This window comes from Cololabis saira, chromosome 14 (genome assembly GCF_033807715.1).
Source record: "Cololabis saira isolate AMF1-May2022 chromosome 14, fColSai1.1, whole genome shotgun sequence".
In the NCBI taxonomy this organism is placed as follows: domain Eukaryota; kingdom Metazoa; phylum Chordata; class Actinopteri; order Beloniformes; family Belonidae; genus Cololabis; species Cololabis saira.
The window spans coordinates 11,943,091-11,963,851 of NC_084600.1; the positions used below are offsets into that span (position 1 = coordinate 11,943,091).

At 42.5% G+C, this 20,761-nt stretch overlaps 1 protein-coding gene across 1 annotated transcript; it reads left to right on the forward strand.

Annotated features, from left to right (window-relative positions):
- The first annotated feature begins 1,657 nt into the window (after window positions 1–1,657).
- Window positions 1,658–18,516, forward strand: LOC133459587 (V-type proton ATPase catalytic subunit A-like). Its single transcript, XM_061739689.1, has 15 exons — window positions 1,658–1,757; window positions 2,900–3,007; window positions 4,380–4,508; window positions 4,699–4,913; window positions 5,003–5,140; window positions 5,218–5,369; window positions 6,572–6,734; window positions 7,696–7,804; window positions 7,931–8,053; window positions 9,038–9,152; window positions 9,358–9,421; window positions 9,545–9,748; window positions 10,356–10,450; window positions 15,388–15,559; window positions 16,333–18,516. Exons 2-15 carry the CDS (start codon window positions 2,926–2,928, stop codon window positions 16,423–16,425), a joined length of 1,854 nt encoding a protein of 617 aa, XP_061595673.1. The 5' UTR covers window positions 1,658–1,757; window positions 2,900–2,925; the 3' UTR covers window positions 16,426–18,516.
- The last annotated feature ends 2,245 nt before the right edge of the window (window positions 18,517–20,761 follow it).

The window sequence follows — 20,761 nt, forward strand, 5'->3', positions numbered from 1 at the left end:
TCTTCTCCTTTTTTCCTTCCGTTTGCTCCAGACCTGCTTGTCCTCCGTGGCCCCTGCGGACCGCAGTCTGTCTCCAGGCAACGGCACGGCTTTACACGTGCAATCAGCTGCTCACGCCTGTAAACAACGCTCCCACAACATTCCAGTTACAAAGAGAAGGAACTATTATGACTATGTAACTTCCCCTTATGTACAACCCCCTATAGCCTACTCTGTCACATTTTGTGAGATTTTGTAATTGCTACCTCAGTTTGTGTAGGGTGTTATTTTTCAGTCATTATATTGTTTGTTTTTTGTGTGATTTTGAAATGTGGGGAGATTTTTCCTGAAAGTCCTTCTGTGAATGCATTCTTCTGTACATCTTCTTCTCTTTCCTTTTTAACTGAAATGTACTTGTCATCTGCATAGAAATTGATTGTTGATAGTATGCCACCTTTAAGACAGCATGATTGCATCCGTTATTAAGTAGACCTATTTCATGGGTGCAATCTATGAGAGGTGAATGGAGACAAATAATAAAGGATATGGTTACTGTTGGGGTTAACAATGAAATCTGTAACCCAAAAGCAGAAAAAATAAAGCTGGATATATAATGTGATAATACAGGGAGTTGAACATTTTGAGAAATCCCTCATTTAAGTTGAACCGTTCACTTGTATTCAGCAGAGGTCAGTAACTAGCCTAGTGAAAGTGTGTAGTGGGGTTCAACTGAACTGTACGAGAACAACTAAACTGTTGACCATCAGACGCCATATTGGCTCCAAGAAGAGAAGACTGGGCTGCGGCCTCCACGGCTGCAGCAGAGAGACACGGCGGAGCCAAAATGGCGGCGTTTTCTCCTCGTGACCACCAAATATAATATATTTAATTTTCTCAGTTGGCAAAAATAAGAACTTTATTGATCCCACATAGGAGTATTTCATGTTATATCAGCTATAGAGAACAAGGTAGTGCCGAAAAACAATATACTGTATATCCCCCCTCACAAAAATAAGAATGTTATTTGTTGTCTGAAAAATGGTTCAAATGTTATTTTATTGTCTGAAAAATGGTTCAAATATGTTATTTTGTTAAAAAATAAGAACAATTCAAGGCACTCTTCTTCAAATATAAAACGCTTTTATTTGAAATGGCTATTTCATGTAGAAGATGACTTTTTAAAATCTTCTACATGAAATAGCCATTTCAAATAAAGGTTTTTTATATTTGAAGAAGAGTGCCTTGAATTGTTCTTATTTTTTGACATCCTTTTTCCCACCAAAGAGCACCTTTGTCACATGATTTAGATGAACCTTCTGAGCAATCTGGACTTTCTTTTTTATGTTATTTTGTTACTTGAAAATTTTAAAATATGTTTTGTTGATGAGAAAATGCTGATATAACATGAATTACTCCTATGTGAGATCAATAAAGTTCTTATGTTTGCCATCTGAGAAAATTAAATATATTATATTTGGTGCCTAACTGTTTCCCAAGTATATTAGTGCGTGTGTGAATGAATAAATGAGACGTAAAACGTAAATTTCTTTCTAGAAAGGCGCTTTATGAAAATAAGTCAATTTACTTGTATTAGTTTACAGTCTTGCCTCATCCAATATGGCGGCAACTTTGACGTATCAGAGCAGCTCCATGGGGCGGATACGGATACACGCTATGCTCGTGACCGTCCGGTGCTGAGCAGGTGATTAGCTCAGAGAAGCTCCTCCTCAGTCTGCTAGAATACACACCAACTTGGAACAGCCGCATATCAATATAAGGTAAGATACTGAAGTTAACAAAATGTGGTTTATGTTTTCCTCCACGTTTTGTCAAAATATTGCACGACGAGTCGTTAACATTGATGCTATTCACTTTTCCTCTATGTGGTAATGATGATAAACACTGCTGTTCCTCGCTAGCTTATCACCTGACTGTTACGTACAAATCAGCTTTGCGGCAGAATCTCTCTAAGTGACAAGCTGACATCTGTTCATCTGTTCAGCCCTGCTCGTCTTCGATGAGCAGGTTTTTCTTATAGGGTAAAACATTAAACGGTTTGCAGATGTAACTGGTTTAGCTCTTGACTTGGTCATTCATTTATGAGCTAAACCAAAACATCAGCAGCACTTCAGCCCCGTCACTGATCCTTTTAAATTAATCCTGTCTTGAATTATAACTCCTATAAATTTGCAATCTCAAACAAATTAAAAGAAGTCCAATATAAAATTTTAATCATATTTACCCCACCAACCAACTTATATCCAAATTTGTAGACATTGATAGAAGATTTGTATTTTGTAAACATGACGAAGAGACCATCATACATTTGTTTTATGAATATGAATACTTTAGGTTTCTGGAAAAGATTTGAAGAATTTTTTGACATTCAAACTAACAATGTAATTAAATTAGAAGCTAAAGATATCTTACTTTATTACGAAAACCAAAATTACAAAATTCAACAACTGGTCAACTTAATGATTCTTGTTGCTAAGTTTCACATTCATAAGGAAAAATTATCCAAATCCTGTCCATCCTTAGTTCCCTTTAAAGTTGATTTCAAAATGTATTTTGAGACAATACAATTGACTAATAACAAAAAATGTAATACCACTGTCAACCTCATAAAAGAAATGTTTACGGATATCTGAATGTATTGCCTTCCTTTTATTATTTAGTGTAATTGTTAATGCCACAAACTACTAGCACTTTATTGTAGCTTTTTTTGTGAAGACAACAATTTTATATTTTTTTGGACTATAATGATGCCTATGTATGTTTGTTTTTTATATTATTGAATGATGCCTGCCATTTATTTTAATGTTATTGTATTTTCTGGAATTGAAATAAAGTTTAAAAAAAAAAAAAAGTCTTGAATTATAACTTGAAAGCATCTGTATCTCTTCTTCGTCTCTTAAAGGGTTTTGCTGGACAGTAACTATTAAGATGGACACCTCAAAACTTCCTAAAATCCAGGATGAGGAGCGAGAAAGCCGATTTGGATTTGTACATGGAGTTTCTGGACCAGGTCTGGTTTATTGTTGCTAGATTGTATTTTGAATCATTTATCATTTTATATGTAGTGCTGTATCGTGAAATGGATTAACACAATTTTTTACATTATCCAACATTGCCATAGTTGTGTCCTGATTTTCTTTAAATCAATGACACATACCAATATTTAAATGCCTACCAGTGTTATTGAAGGTCTAAGATTGTTTGACACGACTTAACCTACAGGACTGTCTCAGAAAATTAGAATATTGTGATAAAGTTCTTTATTTTCTGTAATGCAATTTAAAAAAAAAAAAAAAAAAAAAAAAAAAAAAAAAAAAAAAAAAAAAAAAAAAAAAAAAAAAATGTCATACATTGTGGATTAATTACAAATCAACTGAAAATATTGCAAGCCTTTTATTATTTTAATATTGCTGATTATGGCTTAGAGTTTAAGATTAAGATTCCCACAATATTCAGATTTTTTGAGATAGGATATTTGAGTTTGTAAGCCATGATCAGCAATATTAAAATAATAAAAGGCTTGCAATATTTCAGTTGATTTGTAATGAATCCAGAATGTATGCCATTTTTGCATTACAGAAAACAAAGGACTTTATCACAATATTCTATTTTTCTGAGACAGTCCTGTACTTCTAAGATCCATGGAGAAGGAAAAATGCTTTGCATGTTTGTCCCGTGGTATGCCCGTGTGTGGAGGAGCGAAAAGAATATTAATCTATAATTTATATATTTTTTAGATATGCACCCATTTCAATTTTCTTGACGTATTAAAATTTACACATGTCTTAGAAATTCTCACCAGCTAATCCAGACTTTTTTACTTGAATTTTATTACTCCCATGACTTGAATTTTGTTCATGCTTAGATTTTCATGTTATTTTGGGGGGGAACTAATACGTGGTGTTTTATTCTTCCACAGAAATTTTGATACATATGAATCCAATGACTTAAACCAAGAAGGAGGGGGTTTGGATGGTATCATTGAGAAAAAATAATTTACTTTTGGTAAAACCATAATTTTAATAGTGACTATTCTTCCCATGAGTGAAATGGGAAGAGAGTTCCATCTGGAAAGATCATCTTCTATTTTCTTTAAAAGCTGAACATAATTTAATTATATTAACTCTGACAGCCTAGGGGAGATATTTATGCCTAAATATCTAATGTTCCCTGATTGTAATTTAGTATTGGCTATATTCCTAAAATTGTAGTTAATACACAAAACTGTGGATTTAGACCAATTAATAGAATAATCAGACAGAGAGGAAAATCCCTCTATAAGTGCAATTGTCTGTGATAGTGAGGTTTGTGAATTCTGGAGGAAGAGTAGTTTGTTATTTTTAAAGTCCGTTTCCACTTTTGCTTTCTGTCTTACTTGCCAGTGGTGACAGCGACTGCCATGGCTGGAGCTGCCATGTATGAGCTGGTTCGTGTCGGTCACAGCGAGTTGGTGGGAGAAATCATCCGTTTAGAGGGGGACATGGCAACTATCCAGGTCTACGAGGAGACATGTATCTTTTCCACTTCAATATTGCTTTTCTATGTTATTGAACATGTAGCAAAACTTGTCATAGAACTTTTTTTTTGTTTTACCAAAACCTAAGTGCTACAAAACTTGTATTATTGGCCTACTTTACTGCCAACAGCTGGTGGAATAAAGCCTTTGTGTCATGTTTTGGTAGCCTTAACTTTCTGCAACAGCTGGTGTGTCTGTGGGTGATCCTGTCCTCCGGACGGGGAAACCCCTCTCTGTAGAGCTGGGGCCGGGTATCATGGGCTCCATCTTTGATGGTATCCAGCGTCCACTAAAGGATATAAATGACCTCACTCAAAGTATCTACATCCCCAGAGGAGTAAACATCGGTGCTCTTAACAGAGACATCAAATGGGAGTTTTCTCCAAGCCAGAACCTTCGGGTAATAAATAATTCTGGTATAATGTGTGTTTTGATGTACACATGGACTCGTCAACTGGTCTGACTCATTTAACTACTTCTCCTCTTCAGGCTGGCAGTCATGTGACAGGTGGCGATATATATGGCATTGTGTTTGAAAACTCCTTAATCAAACACAAGTTGATGCTTCCACCTCGGAACAGAGGCACCGTCACCTACCTGGCCCAACCTGGGAACTACGACATTTCTGTGAGTCCTGTTATGAGGCTAAATCCTCCCTTGTTTGGCAAAAGTTTTTGATGCATTTCCTACTTTTTGCTTTCAAGGATGTGGTTCTGGAGCTTGAATTTGAAGGCATAAAGGAGAAGTTCACCATGATGCAGATGTGGCCAGTACGACAAATCCGTCCCGTAACAGAGAAACTACCAGCCAATCATCCGTTGCTAACTGGCCAGAGAGTTCTTGATGCACTTTTTCCGTGAGTGCTCCTCTCCACAAGAAAAATCATGAACTCATTACCATGTATAACTATAGCTTATTCTTATTTTTTGAGGACAAAAAATTTGTGATGCACCGATTGTTCGGTAACCGAAATTGTTCGGCCGAAAATAGCAAAAAAAAACACTTTCGGTGTTCGGTGGAATAAGTGGGGAAAAAACCGAACAATTAATAACGGCGTGTGATGATGCAATCAAACACCGTGGAGTGAGGGGCGTGCGGTGTTAAATGCAGCAAACATGTCAGCAGTGTGGAAGTATTTCAAAGTTGGGTTGGATTTGGGAAAGCCGCTTGGTGATGGAGACGGTCACGTGACGCACAGCGCAGGAGATCGGCGAGAGAGCGCAGAGAAAAGGGCACGTACTACAGACGCGGTGGAGAACCCTCACTGTCTGATATGACGAGATCCTCCAAGAAAATAACCCAGATTTTTACAATTATTATACAAGGCTTCAAATTGCATAGATAAGCCCCACTGCGACCCGATTAATTGGATTTGAACGGGAGAAAATGAAAAAGGATTATGAGGAAAAAATACAATAAGTACAGTAAGACAAATTGTGAGTGGCGGGTATTTCACTGCACATTTATTTGATTTATGCAATGGTGAAAAAATTGGCAAAATAAATGAAAAACTGCGAAGAACCATTGTTCGGTATTATTCGGTATTCGGCCAAGTGTTTATTATTAGTTTCGGTTTCGGCCACAAATTTTCATTTCGGTGCATCACTAATTTTTAGGTTATATTTTCTGTTATATTTCAAGAAATATTATGCTGAATGCTTGTTGAATATGCATGGCACCAAGTTACAATTTACCATTTAACCCAAATGATATAAAATACCAGTTTATATTGTATATGGTAGAAGTGGTCAAATGAATGGGTGTACTGTTTACTTGTAACAAAACCTCCAAAAACAGAATAAAGATCTGGCAACATGCAATCAAATGCAATCAAATCCTCAGACTCTGAAAGGGACAGTAGCTCTCATCCTGCAACAACATGCAGCTCATAATAGTAACATCATTCATCTAATATCCAACTGGTTAAGAGCCCACTTCAATATCATTATTGTATCAATATATATAAAACACTGGGATGTGAATGTTTGTCCATATCACCCACTCCTAGTGTGGAGCAATCTGCGCTAATCCACTGTGGGATGTTTGTGTGCCGTACAGATGCGTGCAGGGTGGAACCACCGCTATCCCCGGGGCCTTCGGCTGTGGAAAGACTGTCATCTCCCAGTCCTTGTCCAAGTACTCCAACAGTGATGTCATCGTCTATGTCGGCTGTGGAGAGCGTGGGAATGAAATGTCTGAAGTTTTGCGAGATTTCCCTGAGGTTGGTGGAAGAATATTAAGTTCTGCGAGTCTTACCTGTATCTGCATTTTGGTTTTTGCTGTTGCTGTTTTATACACCCATAAAGCTTAGTATAACAAGCCATTTCAACGTTTTAATAGCTCAGTTGGACATAAGATACAGATATTGTTGTCCGGTTCTTCTCAATCTTAAATCATGTTTTATACTTGTATCAGAAATGTTGCGTCAACAACCTACCTGCTTTAAAACGCCAGAACAAATATTTTCCTGAAGTGAAATTGAGTGGCGATCCCCTTCCATAATGTCAGTCCCTCAAAATAACAATTGGAGGTTGGAGCTTTGCAATCAGATTGCAAAGATTTTGGTGTGACCCAAAAAAACATACTCTTCTACATGCCCCAGGTTGAAGAGAGGGAAAAAAAAAATCACTGAATTTCCCTCAAACTCATATTATGCCTTTCCCAATAAAATGTTATCATTTTTGAATGAAAGTTTCCACAAAAGAGGTTGCAGGTATCTGTGGTCATGTTGGAAATCACAGAGAAAAGAAGACAGAAGCATCTAAATACAGTATCTTATAGCACCGTTTTGGAAGAGAGTCTGAGGCCAAATTTAAAGAAGTACGCAGTTTTAAATCTGCAGCCTCTCTGGCTTTATGGAAGAGACTCTTGGACCTTCTGTAAGTGCAAACTTTAACATTTTACTGAACCAAAGTCCAGTGTGAAGTCTTGCCCACGCATGTACAATAAATTAAGCCAATAATAATGTTTGAAATACTGTATCTACAGCTATTGTGACAAGTCAAAACTACAATGCCTGGTAAGAGGGATCTTAAAAATCCTACAGGCCGGATATTTGTGATTTTTAATTCAAGGTAAACAAACTTGAGATCAAAAATACGATGAAAGGAAAGTAGGTTTTCAGCAGAGATGTTTGGGTTAAGGACCGGCATTGACCCGGTCCGCTGCTCTTGTCTTGACAGCTCACTATGGAAGTTGATGGCAAAGTTGAGAGCATCATGAAGAGAACAGCACTAGTTGCGAACACATCCAACATGCCTGTGGCTGCCAGAGAGGCCTCCATTTATACAGGTACCACACATGCCAGAAAGGAGTCTAACATTACCAGAAATCCTTTTTTATGATTTGCATTCAATACCTTTTCTTCATTTATTTATTATTGGAGAAATGATCAGTGTCAGTAACGTGCCTCTGCAGGGATCACGCTGTCGGAGTACTTCAGAGATATGGGCTACAATGTGAGCATGATGGCCGACTCCACGTCTCGATGGGCTGAAGCTCTGAGAGAGATTTCTGGAAGACTGGCTGAAATGCCTGCTGGTGAGTTCACCGGTTGTATGGATTTCCAAAGACTCAAGAAGACACTATAGTAGATGAATTGAGCCACTCGGTGCGTTTACACGGGAAGTGTAATTCCTCTTTAATTCAGAATTAAAATTAAATCCGATTTAAAATGAGTAAAAATTAACATGTAAACACCTAATTCCAAATGAAAATGGCCTTTCCGAATTAAACTTAATTCTGAAGTAAGTGGCTGGTTTATTCCGACTTTAAATCCGAATAGAATAATTCCGCGATCATGTATACACTCATTCAACTTTAAATTAACTCCGGTCTTTCTTTCTGCTCGTTCCCTCGCCCGTCTGTCTCCATGACGCTTATATTCCACGCTGGACTTGTTTTAGAAACAAAGTTTCTAGATGGCAGCACGCAGTAAATGGTGGTCAAGAGCAGAGACCATTTATTTAATAAATAGCTTGGAGGACCTGGAAATAATTAAAAGAACAGATGGCAGGAAACATAAAAATAGTGAGCTTTTCAAAGTTGTAGCGGCTAAGTTTGTTTTTCTTCCGGTAGATGTACAGGACTGTCTCAGAAAATTTGAATATTGTGATAAAGTTCTTTATTTTCTGTAATGCAATTTAAAAAAAAAAACTAAAATGTCAAACATTCATTACAAATCAACAAATCAAATATTGCAAGCCTTTTATTATTTTAATATTGCTGATTATGGCTTACAGTTTAAGATTAAGATTCCCAGAATATTCAAATTTTTTGAGACAGTCCTGTAATTTCTGGTAGACGTAACTTCCGGTCCGTCCCCCTATCCAATCAGAACCTTCCCAACCCCCAGACCTTAAGAGGAATTGGATAAAGCCGATCAAACGTGTTTTCCATGTAAACCTTAATTCAGAATTACTATTTCCATGTAAACTCGAAGGAAAATAGTTTAATTCAGAATAATTAATTCCGAATTAAAAAACATCCTGTAACCGTGGCCATTGTGAATGTTGTTGCTTGTAGACAGTGGGTATCCGGCCTACCTGGGCGCCAGGCTGGCCTCCTTCTACGAGCGAGCTGGCCGTGTCAAGTGCCTGGGGAACCCGGAGAGAGAAGGCAGCGTCAGCATCGTTGGAGCGTGAGTGGACTTTTCTACTAGCAGGTTTTTTTCAGTGGTAGTGCGGGAATTATAAGATCGACTTGGTAACTGTATCCTACCCCCTTCTGCTGGATGTTAGGGGTTTGGATGGTTTTTTTTTAAATTAAGAAGTTTTTCAACCAGAATAGACCAGCTGTAATTTATTAGGCTGACCTTTTCTCTGAATATGGTGAACTCCTGCTAGTGTGTCGCCCCCTGGTGGAGACTTCTCCGATCCCGTCACCTCAGCCACATTGGGAATTGTTCAGGTGAGTTACAGGCCATAAGCCCTCACCCTTTTATACTAACATTTAATCTCATTCACCACCAGTAATTCTTCCTCTGGATTATTTCTGACTGTACACGAGCCTCTTGTGTTTTTGTGTCTGCAGGTTTTCTGGGGGTTGGATAAGAAGCTGGCTCAGAGAAAACACTTTCCTTCTGTAAACTGGCTCATCAGCTACAGCAAGTACATGCGAGCTCTGGATGAATATTATGACAAACACTTTCCTGAGTTTGTCCCTCTTCGGACAAAAGCAAAGGAGATTCTGCAGGAGGAGGAGGACCTGGCTGAAATTGTGCAGCTTGTAGGCAAGGTGAGACAGGACAGGTTAAAGTGTTCCTAGAATGGTCAAAAATGGATGCACAAATACATGAAGTCATGGGAAATGCAGAAAATTGTGTCTGTGACTAAGATTACAGTCACCACAGTAAAGTCCTGATATTAATTGTATCTGAATTCCTTTTATCAATGACGTTTTATTACTTGTTGGAATTATTGTAAATAATATATACTATAATACTATAATAACAATTATCATACGTTCTATTAACAGAACGTATTATAATTTGCTTACGCCTGTGACACACTGATAAAACAATGCTGTGTTAAGTGATTAAAAAGTGCTGCACAAGAAGTTTCCTGATTATCAGCATAAAGCAGAAATCTGCAGAGAGGAGGAAACTTCTTGTTGCTAACAAACAAGAACAATCTATACCTGTCCACTGACTGCGACCACCAAACCCTTAATTACCTTTCCTCAGTCTTTGTTCTCTTTGTATACACACTTGTATTGTAGTTTGTTAATTAGTGCATTTTAATGTGTTATAATTTGCTCCTGTTTATAATCTCAGGACTTTGGTGTATTCCATTGCTATTATTGGAAACCACAAACAGGATCCATGTTTTTGTTTTGCTCACAGGCTTCTCTCGCAGAGACTGATAAAATTACTCTGGAGGTTGCTAAACTCATTAAAGATGACTTCCTGCAGCAGAACGGTTACACCCCCTACGACAGGTAACAAAAACTCTCCACATGGCTTTTATTTCCATTCCAACTGTAGAACAGTGTTAACAGTGCCTGAAGACAATTTAGAATGCAGCATATTCCCAATACTTAATAATAATAATAATAATAATAATAATAATAATACATTTTATTTGTAAAGCATTTTTCATAAAATAATCTCAAAGTGCTATAGAAACCAACAAACAACATAAACAAAAAGGAATAAAATCAAGACACATAAGAAACCAGAAGTAAAAGCGTAAAAGCACAGAGACTCGGCGCGACTCTCCTCGCCCCGGTTTTGTGCTTCTCCACTAGGGGTCAAGGCGGGTGGAGGCGTGCCGAGTAGATACTTTTCTGTATCTATTCTGCCGAGGTTCTAAGCGGCTGAGTCGGCTGTAGCTGACATCATCACACTACAGGCCACGTTTTAAGCCCCTTTTTTGAAAGTATCTACAGTCTGGGGTTGACGTAGCTGTTCAGGGAGGGAGTTCCAGATGTGGGGGCAGCGGAGCAGAAGACTCGGTCCCCCATGGAGCGGAGTCGTGTGCGGGGCTGATAGAGGAGGTTGGTGCTTTGTGAGCGGAGGTTCCGGGTGGATGAGTGAGGGGTCAGGAGGTCTTTGAGGTATTGAGGTCAGTGCTGTAGATGTTGAGGTGAGTGATGAGGGCAATCTTGTATTGGATTCTTGAGGTTATAGGAAGCCAGTGTAGGTTCTGATGAAAACTGGCAAATACGACCATATCAGCCCTATTCTTCAGAGTTTGGGCAGCACAGTTCTGAATGAATTGAAGTTTCTGGAGGTGTTTGTTAGGAATGTTTAAAAAGTTTTAACAATAAACACCCGACCCAACAAACTGGAATCCCGAATCTCACAACAATGTAGAGAATACATTTTTGTAAGATGCTACACAAGTCATTGAGATGCCGATATGTGATATCTTGTAGATAATCAGGATGTTGTCCCATGACTATCTGTTGTTTAGGTGGGCGACCAAGGCTTTGTTTGTCTGAACTCATCTCAGATGTCAGAGATTCACATACCTGTGACGTCTTTGGATTTCTGCTATTGTGTATTTCAATGACTAAGCAACAGCAGTGCCGTCAAATTAAAATGTTAATAAGAGGCAATGAAAAAGCATTTGGCTAAATTCAAATCTGGAAAACTGAAAGTTAAGAAAAATGGTAAGAATTGGAGGATAAGAGGTGCAGCCCCTCCTTGAACCGCCACCTTACCGTGGTGGAGGGGTTTGAGCACCCGAATGATCCTAGGAGCTATGTTGTCCGGGGCTTAATGGTAGGGTCTCCCATGGCAAACAGGTCCTAGGTGACGGGTCAGACAAAGAGCGGTTCAAAGCCCCTTATGAAGCAAGAACCATCAAGGAAGTGTACGTCGCCCGGACTGGCGTTACCGGGGCCCCACCCTGGAGCCAGGCCTGGGGTCGGGGCTCGCAGGCGAGCGTCTGGTGGCCGGGTCTTGGCCCACGGGACCCGGCCGGGCGCAGCCCGAAGGAGCGACGTGGGCCCGCCCTCCCGTAGGCCCACCACCCGCGGGAGAGTTCATAAGGGGAAGGTGCCGTGCGATTTGGGTGGCAGCCGTGGGCGGGGGCCCCGGCGACCCAATCCCCGGACGACGACTCTGGCTTTAGGGACATGGAATGTCACCTCGCTGGGGGGGAAAGAGCCTGAGCTTGTGCGGGAGGCTGAGAGGTACCGACTAGAGATAGTCGGGCTCACCTCCACGCACAGCCTGGGCTCTGGAACCCAACTCCTTGAGAGAGGTTGGACTCTCTTCCACTCTGGAGTTGCCCATGGTGAGAGGCGACGAGCTGGTGTGGGCTTGCTAATAGCTCCCCAGCTCAGCCGCCATGTGTTGGAGTTCTCCCCACTTAGCGAGAGGGTCGCTTCCCTGCGCCTTCGGGTCGGGGATAGGTCTCTCACTGTCGTTTCGGCCTACGGGCCGAACGGCAGTGCAGAGTACCCGGCCTTCCTTGAGGCCCTGGGAGGGGTGCTGGAAAGTGCCCCAACTGGGGACTCCATCGTTCTGTTGGGGGACTTCAACGCTCACGTGGGCAGCGACAGTGTTACCTGGAGAGGTGTGATTGGGAGGAACGGCCTCCCCGATCTGAACCCGAGTGGTGTTTTGCTGTTGGACTTCTGTGCTAGCCACAGTCTGTCCATCACGAACACCATGTTCGAGCATAAGGGTGTCCATCAGTGCACGTGGCACCAGGACACCCTAGGCCGGAGGTCAATGATCGACTTTGTTGTCGTTTCATCTGACCTTCGGCCGTATGTCTTGGACACTCGGGTGAAGAGAGGGGCTGAGCTGTCAACTGATCACCACCTGGTGGTGAGTTGGATCCGCTGGCAGGGGAGGAAGCTGGTCAGACCTGGAAGACCCAAGCGTATCGTGAGGGTCTGCTGGGAACGTCTGGCAGATTCCCCTGTCAGGGAGGTCTTCAACTCCCACCTCCGGGAGAGCTTTGACCGGATTCCGAGGGAGGCCGGAGACATTGAGTCCGAATGGACCATGTTCTCCACTTCCATTGTTGACGCGGCCGTCCAGAGCTGCGGCCGTAAGGTCTCCGGCGCCTGTCGCGGCGGCAATCCCCGAACCCGGTGGTGGACACCGGAAGTAAGGGATGCCGTCAAGCTGAAGAAGGAGTCCTACCGAGCCTGGCTAGCTCGGCGGACTCCCGAGGCAGCTGACGGGTACCGGCAGGCCAAGCGGACTGCGGCCCGGGCGGTCGCGGAAGCAAAAACTCGGGTCTGGGAAAAGTTCGGGGAGGCCATGGAGGAGGACTACCGGTCGGCCTCGAGGAAATTCTGGCAAACCATCCGGCGCCTCAGGAGGGGGAAGCAGTGCTCCACCAACACTGTTTACAGTGGAGGAGGGGAGCTGTTGACCTCGACTGGGGACATCGTCGGGCGGTGGAAGGAATACTTCGAGGATCTCCTCAATCCCGCTGACACGCCTTCCGTCGAGGAAGCAGAGGCTGAGGATTCAGAGGTTGATTCATTCATCACCCAAGCTGAAGTCACTGAGGTAGTTCGGAAGCTCCTCAGTGGCAAGGCACCGGGGGGGGATGAGATCCGCCCTGAGTACCTCAAGTCTCTGGATGTTGCGGGGCTGACACGCCTCTGCAGCATCGCGTGGCAGTCGGGGACAGTGCCTCTGGACTGGCAGACCGGGGTGGTGGTCCCTCTCTTCAAAAAGGGGGACCGGAGGGTGTGTTCCAACTACCGGGGAATCACACTCCTCAGCCTCCCGGGGAAAGTCTATTCCAGGGTGCTGGAGAGGAGAATTCGGCCGATAGTCGAACCTCGGATTCAAGAGGAACAATGCGGTTTTCGTCCCGGTCGTGGAACACTGGACCAGCTCTACACCCTCCGCAGGGTGCTCGAGGGCGCATGGGAGTTTGCCCAACCAGTCCACATGTGTTTTGTGGACTTGGAGAAGGCTTTCGACCGTGTCCCACGTGGCATCCTGTGGGGGGTGCTCCGAGAATACGGGGTCGGAGGCCCTCTGCTGAGGGCTGTACGGTCCCTGTATGACCGGAGCAGGAGCTTGGTTCGCATTGCCGGCAGTAAGTCAGACCTGTTCCCGGTGCGTGTTGGACTCCGGCAGGGCAGGCTGCCCTTTGTCACCGGTTCTGTTCATTATTTTTATGGACAGAATTTCTAGGCGCAGCCAGGGGCCGGAGGGGGTACGGTTCGGGAGCCACTTGATTTCATCTCTGCTTTTTGCAGATGATGTGGTCTTGTTGGCTCCCTCGAGCCAGGACCTTCAGCATGCACTGGGGCGGTTTGCAGCCGAGTGTGAAGCAGCTGGGATGAGAATCAGCACCTCTAAGTCTGAGGCCATGGTTCTCGACCGGAAAAAGGTGGCTTGCACCCTCCAGGTCGGGGGAGAGTTCCTGCCTCAGGTGGAGGAGTTTAAGTATCTTGGGGTCTTGTTCACGAGTGAGGGGAGAACGGAGCGCGAGATCGTCAGGCGGATCGGTGCGGCGGCCGCAGTAATGCGGTCATTGTATCGGTCCGTCGTGGTGAAGAGGGAGCTGAGCCGAAAGGCAAAGCTCTCAGTTTACCGGTCGATCTACGTTCCCACCCTCACCTATGGTCATGAACTCTGGGTCATGACCGAAAGAACGGGATCCCGGATACAAGCGGCCGAAATGAGTTTCCTCCGCAGGGTGGCGGGGCGCTCCCTTAGAGATAGGGTGAGGAGCTCTGTCACCCGGGAGGAGCTCGGAGTAGAGCCGCTGCTCCTCCACATCGAGAGGAGCCAGCTGAGGTGGCTCGGGCACCTGTATAGGATGCCCCCTGGACGCCTCCCTCGTGAGGTGTTCCGGGCATGTCCCACCGGGAGGAGGCCCCGAGGAAGACCCAGGACACGCTGGAGTGACTACGTCGCTCGGCTGGCCTGGGAACGCCTTGGAGTCCCCCCGGAAGAGCTGGAGGAAGTGTCCGGGGAGAGGGAAGTCTGGGGATCCCTGCTCCGACTGCTGCCCCCGCGACCCGGACTCGGATAATGCGGTGGACAATGGATGGATGAATGGATGGAGGTGCAGCTGTGAAGGAATGCACACATGACTGACACGAAATTCAGTGAAAAACACTTTAAATCCCATAAATGTTGCATTAGATAAATTCTTTGATTTTCAAAAGCTAAAGACAAATGCTTTGTTAATGTTTCCTATTTTAAGAGAATATTAATCATGTAACAACAATTTAAAAAAAAAAACAAACCAGCCATGAGCCTCATTGTGATTCAGACACTCCACATTTCAGACAGTAATGTATTATTTCCATCCATTGATTTCTGTGGAGATAAAAGGAAGAAGTATGTGGATGTGGAGTTGCGTGTCTGCAGATGGTTTCATCTCCTTTTTTTATTGTTTATTAAGAAGTGATCTTCACACATTCTCTGTCCTCACGCACAGGTTCTGCCCCTTTTATAAGACTGTTGGCATCCTGTCAAACACGATAGCGTTCTACGACATGGCCAGACATGCAGTGGAGACAACGGCTCAGAGCGACAACAAGATCACCTGGGCCATGATCCGGGAACACATGGGAGACACTCTGTACAAGCTCAGCTCCATGAAGTTCAAGGTACACACTTACTGGCCACGGTTACATGAGGTTTTTTAATTCAGAATTAATTATTCAGATTTAAATCATTCAGAATTAAACTATTTTCCTTCGAGTTTACATGGAAATAGTTATTCCGAATTGAGGTTTACATGGAAAACGCGTTTGATCGGCTTTATCCAATTCCTCTACAGGTCTGGGGGTTGGGAAGGTTCTGATTGGATAGGGGGGCGGATCCGAAGTTACGTCTACCGGAAGAAAAACAAGCTTTCTGTTTCCTGCCATCTGTTCTTTTAATTATTTCCAGGTCCTCCAAGCTATTTATTAAATAAATGGTCTCAGCTCTTGACCAGCGTTTACTGCGTGCTGCCATCTTGAAACTTTGTTTCTAAAACAAGCCCAGCGCGGAATATAAGCGTCATGGAGACAGACGGGCGAGGGAACAAGCAGCGCAGAAAGACCGAAATTAATTTAAAGCGGAATGAGTGTTTACATGATCGTAGAATTATTCTATTCGGATTTAAAATCGGAATAAACCAGCCACTTACTTCGGAGTTAAGTTTCATTCGGAATTAGGTGTTTACATGGTCATTTTTACTCATTTTAAATCGGATTTCATTTTAATTCTGAATTAAAGAGGAATTAAACTTCCCGTGTAAACACACTTATTCTTTGATCTGCTGTTCGTGGCATCCCCTTCTCTCTTTTTTTCCTTAAGTTTTTATTCAGTCAAGACAAATAAGATTTTGTGTCTGTAAATGTAAAAAAAATGTTGTTTTTGATGTTGTTTTTAGGACCCTGTTAAAGATGGTGAAGCTAAGATCAAGGCGGACATGGCCCAGCTGCTGGAGGACATGCAGAACGCCTTCAGGACTTTGGAGGAATGACTTCCCTGCCCCTCATCTCTCAAGCCCTGTTGCAGTGTGACAGTGCTGGTTGTCTGGCCCATGTTTGAATATCTGCCTCAGTCATATGAACTCCTGTATTCTTGTGTTTACATCCCCTTAAAGCATTCCATGACCCTCACAGATTCGTATTATGATTAGTTGTTTTTTGACAATCATGGAAAACCATACAACTGGAATGTCAGCAACAAGAACAAAAGCATATTGCTGTGCAGACACAGCAACCTCATCTCAGCATGTTACACAGCATTTACAGATCAGGGGCCTCATTTATAAAAGAGTGTGTAGGATTCATACTAAAAGTGCACGTGAGCCCAAAAGCCGAAAATGGCGTGCTCAAAAAAAAATCTGGATTTATAAAACCGTGTGCACGCACACTTGCACGCATGTTCGCTTTATAAATCACATTCCAGCTGGAAGGTTGCGCAGGTGAATTTGCCTCATATCCTGCCCTCTACACGCCCACTTTTTACCATATATGGTGAATGCAAAGCACCTGGCGACTGTATTTGCATATGAGTGAACCTGCCGAGCAACTGTGTTTTACACTCAAAAATCACGGCAGGGAAGACCAGAAAGCGAAATTTTGCGGAGACTGAGTTCGAGATGTTGTGGATGAGGTGGAGGCCAGGAAAACAACATTATTTGGTGGTCACAGTAATGGCATCACTAACAAAAATAAAGCGAGTGAGTCGCCTGCCAGAACCTGATTTCTGGCCGCGGGAGCGCGCACAGCAGCCTGTTGAGCGATAGCGCTGAAACGTCAGATTTTCATATTATGAAGCTCAAGAATGAGATCAAATCATATTTAGGTAGAAACAACCTTTCATTAACTGTATTTGGCCTTCAATCAATTTTTGGCAGGTGAAAAGACCCATTTTCAGGGGAGAAATCAGATTCTGGCAGGCAATCACTTTTTGGCACGACACCGGCACGGCGTGCAGGTAGGATGATTTGACAGATGAAAATACCCCGTCAGATCACGCTTCCACATAGACATCAACATTTATCTACAGTATGTGGAAGCGTGATCTGACAGGGTATTTTCATCTGTCAAATCATCCTACCTGCCAATATCTATGTGGAAGCGTGATTTGACAGATTTTTTCTTCCGCCGAAGCGTCGTACACATAGATCTATGTGGAAGCACATTCTGTCTTCCTGCTGTTAAATCGTCTATTTGCATGAAAAAGCCTTTGAAAAAAAAGAAACTGAGATAAAAGAAATGGGGATCGTACGGTAGTATTTTCTGCCGAGGCAGAACACCGGCTTGGATGTACATGGATGTACATGGATCTATCTGGTCTGGTATGTGATGACATACCAGACTTATATGAATCTGGCTTCATTTTCAACCTTTGCGTAGAAGGTGGCGTGCGCATCTTTCAAGCCCTGTTTTGTGCGCAAGCAAGCTTTATAAATGAGGCCCCAGCACACTATGATGTGGTGTTTAATCTGGAGAAGGGAGGGGGGGGGGGGGGGGTCAAGTCCTGCACATGCACTTAAGTACTATCAGCTGCAGCAAAGAGTGGAACTAGTTGTTTCTTGTCCCCCAGGTGGGACTGATCAGTGCAGATCATTAAATAGAAACATACAAATGGATAAAGGGACAGAGTACTGTGCTTCACTGAGGAGGAGTTTAAAGCATTCTTCCACCTCTTACCTCTTAGGTGTGATCGCGATGTTCTGGACTATATACTTGATATAATGTATAAAATTGTGAAGTAATGAATCTTAGTTTGTGTTATAGACGTGTCTCTTCATTGTTATTCATGGTATCTTACCGTTTCCTTGAATAAATGAACACAAATGACTGAACATACAGTATTAGTCTCAGAAATACTTTAATCATCGCAATGTATAAAAATATTTGACCTTTCTGATGTACTTAGTGGTTTTGTCGTTGGAATTCCATTTTCTTTACTGCATAGTATAATTTATACCAATACTTTTTTATTTTCCTGATTCATAACTGTTCAAACTTGATGTCTTAACCTATCTTAAATCAGGTGTTTGAAGCATTTTCACGAAGACATGTTAATGCGGTAAAGGACTCTACACCGCATGGGCGCACATGTAGCTTGAGTAGCAGATTATAAACTCTGGTAATCAAATCTTTTCAGACCTCATTTGGTTCATGAATTTTCATGAAATCATGAAGCTTTTAAATCACATCCAGCCAGTTGAGTGAATTGTTTATTTCCATTCTAAATTATTTCCAAATTATACAAATTATAGCTATGAATCCATCCATCTGCAGCCAGAGCAGAGAGGTGCTGACGTCTGCAGCCGGTCCCGGGTCTGACCTGCTGGACATCTTCCCAGGGAGTTGTCCAGGAGGCACCTTGACCACTGACTCGACTCAAGTCAACTCAACTTTATTTATAAAGCACTTTAAAACAACCACAGCTGAAAAAAGGTGCTGTACAGAAATAAATAAAACAACACAGGAACATGAGACAATTTACAAGAAATATATACTAAAATAATTGTTTGTTTTTTAAACTAATTAAAAACAATAACTAAAAACAAACCATAAAAACACTAAAACAGGAGCAGCGTCTCATGCAGGGTTAAAAGCCAAGGAATTAAAGTGGGTTTTAAGACGAGTTTTAAAAATGGACAGTGAGGAGGCTTGTCTAATGTTTAAAGGAAGCTCGTTCCATCATTTTGGAGCGGCAACAGAAAAAGCTCTATCCCCTCTGAGCCTCCAGGAGCAGCAGATCAGCTGACCTGAGGCACCGAGCAGTAGCTCAGAGAGGTAAAGCGGGGCCAGACCATTTAAAGGTTTAATAACAAATAAAAGATTCTTAAAATGGACTCTAAAATGCAAGAATGACTTTCTTAAATTACTTTTTTGTACAAGATATAATAGTATAATAATAATAATAATATAAATAATAATAATAATAATAATAATAATAATAATAATAATAGTAGCCTATAGATAAGGGGAAAAAAGTTTTGTTTAGTAGGAAAAAAACATGTTTCGCCTGATTGATGTGATGTTCTGGCCCACCATTCAGTTGCTCCGAAAAAATTTGGCCCGAGGCCAAACTTACTTGCCGACCCCTGCTCTAGTGTGTTAGAGGCAATAGTCATAGCTGCAGCTATAGAACAAGACTATAATAGTTAGTCTCAAATATAGCTTTGTGGTAGATGCTGCTATAGTCCTATGCTGCAGGGAGGCACCGACATGATCCACTGGGCGGGGCCTCTCACCCTTCTTCTCTTCTCCTCTTCCATTTTTATTTATTATAAGTATCTCATAGCCATCATTTTTGTCCATCGTTCCTGTAGTTTCTTGAGCTGGCCCCCTTTTTTCTCTTTTGTGCATGTTTACAGGCCGGAGCTTCAGGAGCTGCGTGCTGGCCTGCGACAACTTTTGTTGTATTAGACGCTATACAAATAAAATTGAATTAAATTGAATTGAATTGAATTGACTGTTTGGCCCCACATTTACTCTTGAAGCATTACACTGGCCACAAGCACAGACAGCTGTCAACAGAGAGATAAATGTGTTCAAAAAGCTTTGGGGTTAAAGGAGCTTGAGGCTCCTTTTAAGAAATGAGACTCTCTAGCGCCACCCTTCACCACGACGGCTGTTGGGGGTACTGCAGCCAACAGTGAAGCCGGCACGGGAGAACGGGGAGAACGCACATGCAGCGTCATGTGACGTCACATCCGCAGCCCAGCGCGGGAAATTCGGGACCGAATTGCAGCACATTTTGCAGCACACAGCCTGTTCAAGGCAACGGAGAGATACACTAGAGGGCTCATTCTTTTGGGTTTGGAACGCTTCATCTGACATTATTACTAGAAAACTTAAAATGTATACAGATTTTTTTTCATAAATCTTGCCACAATCCGGCCTCAAGCTCCTTTAAGAGGCTAAAGACATCAAGTCAGCCTGAATTCACAGAAAACTAGCCCCTTCTCCAAGATACTTGGAATAATTATACAAGTTATCGTGAGGAAAAAGTGACCTTGTTTACCCTTTCTAAAGCCGCTTAATCATTTCTCTAATAAAATCCTAAACGTTGGGGCTTCAGACCATGCACCTGTACGCCTTGCATTTTATAATGAGTTTCATCAACGTGTTGCACAATTTTTTATCTGTTCACCGCAATTATTCAGCATGCTTTGCTTGCTACGTAAACAGTATTAACAGTTTGCTGATGTGTAATCGTCTGCATTTACTGTTGGTTTAGTGTCTTGCCCGTCATTACATCTTTCAAATTAGTTTAGAGCTGCTTTCTCAGGTTCCGGACTCCATTAAGACTAATGGAAGCAGAACCCGCAGGCCCAGCTCTGCTCT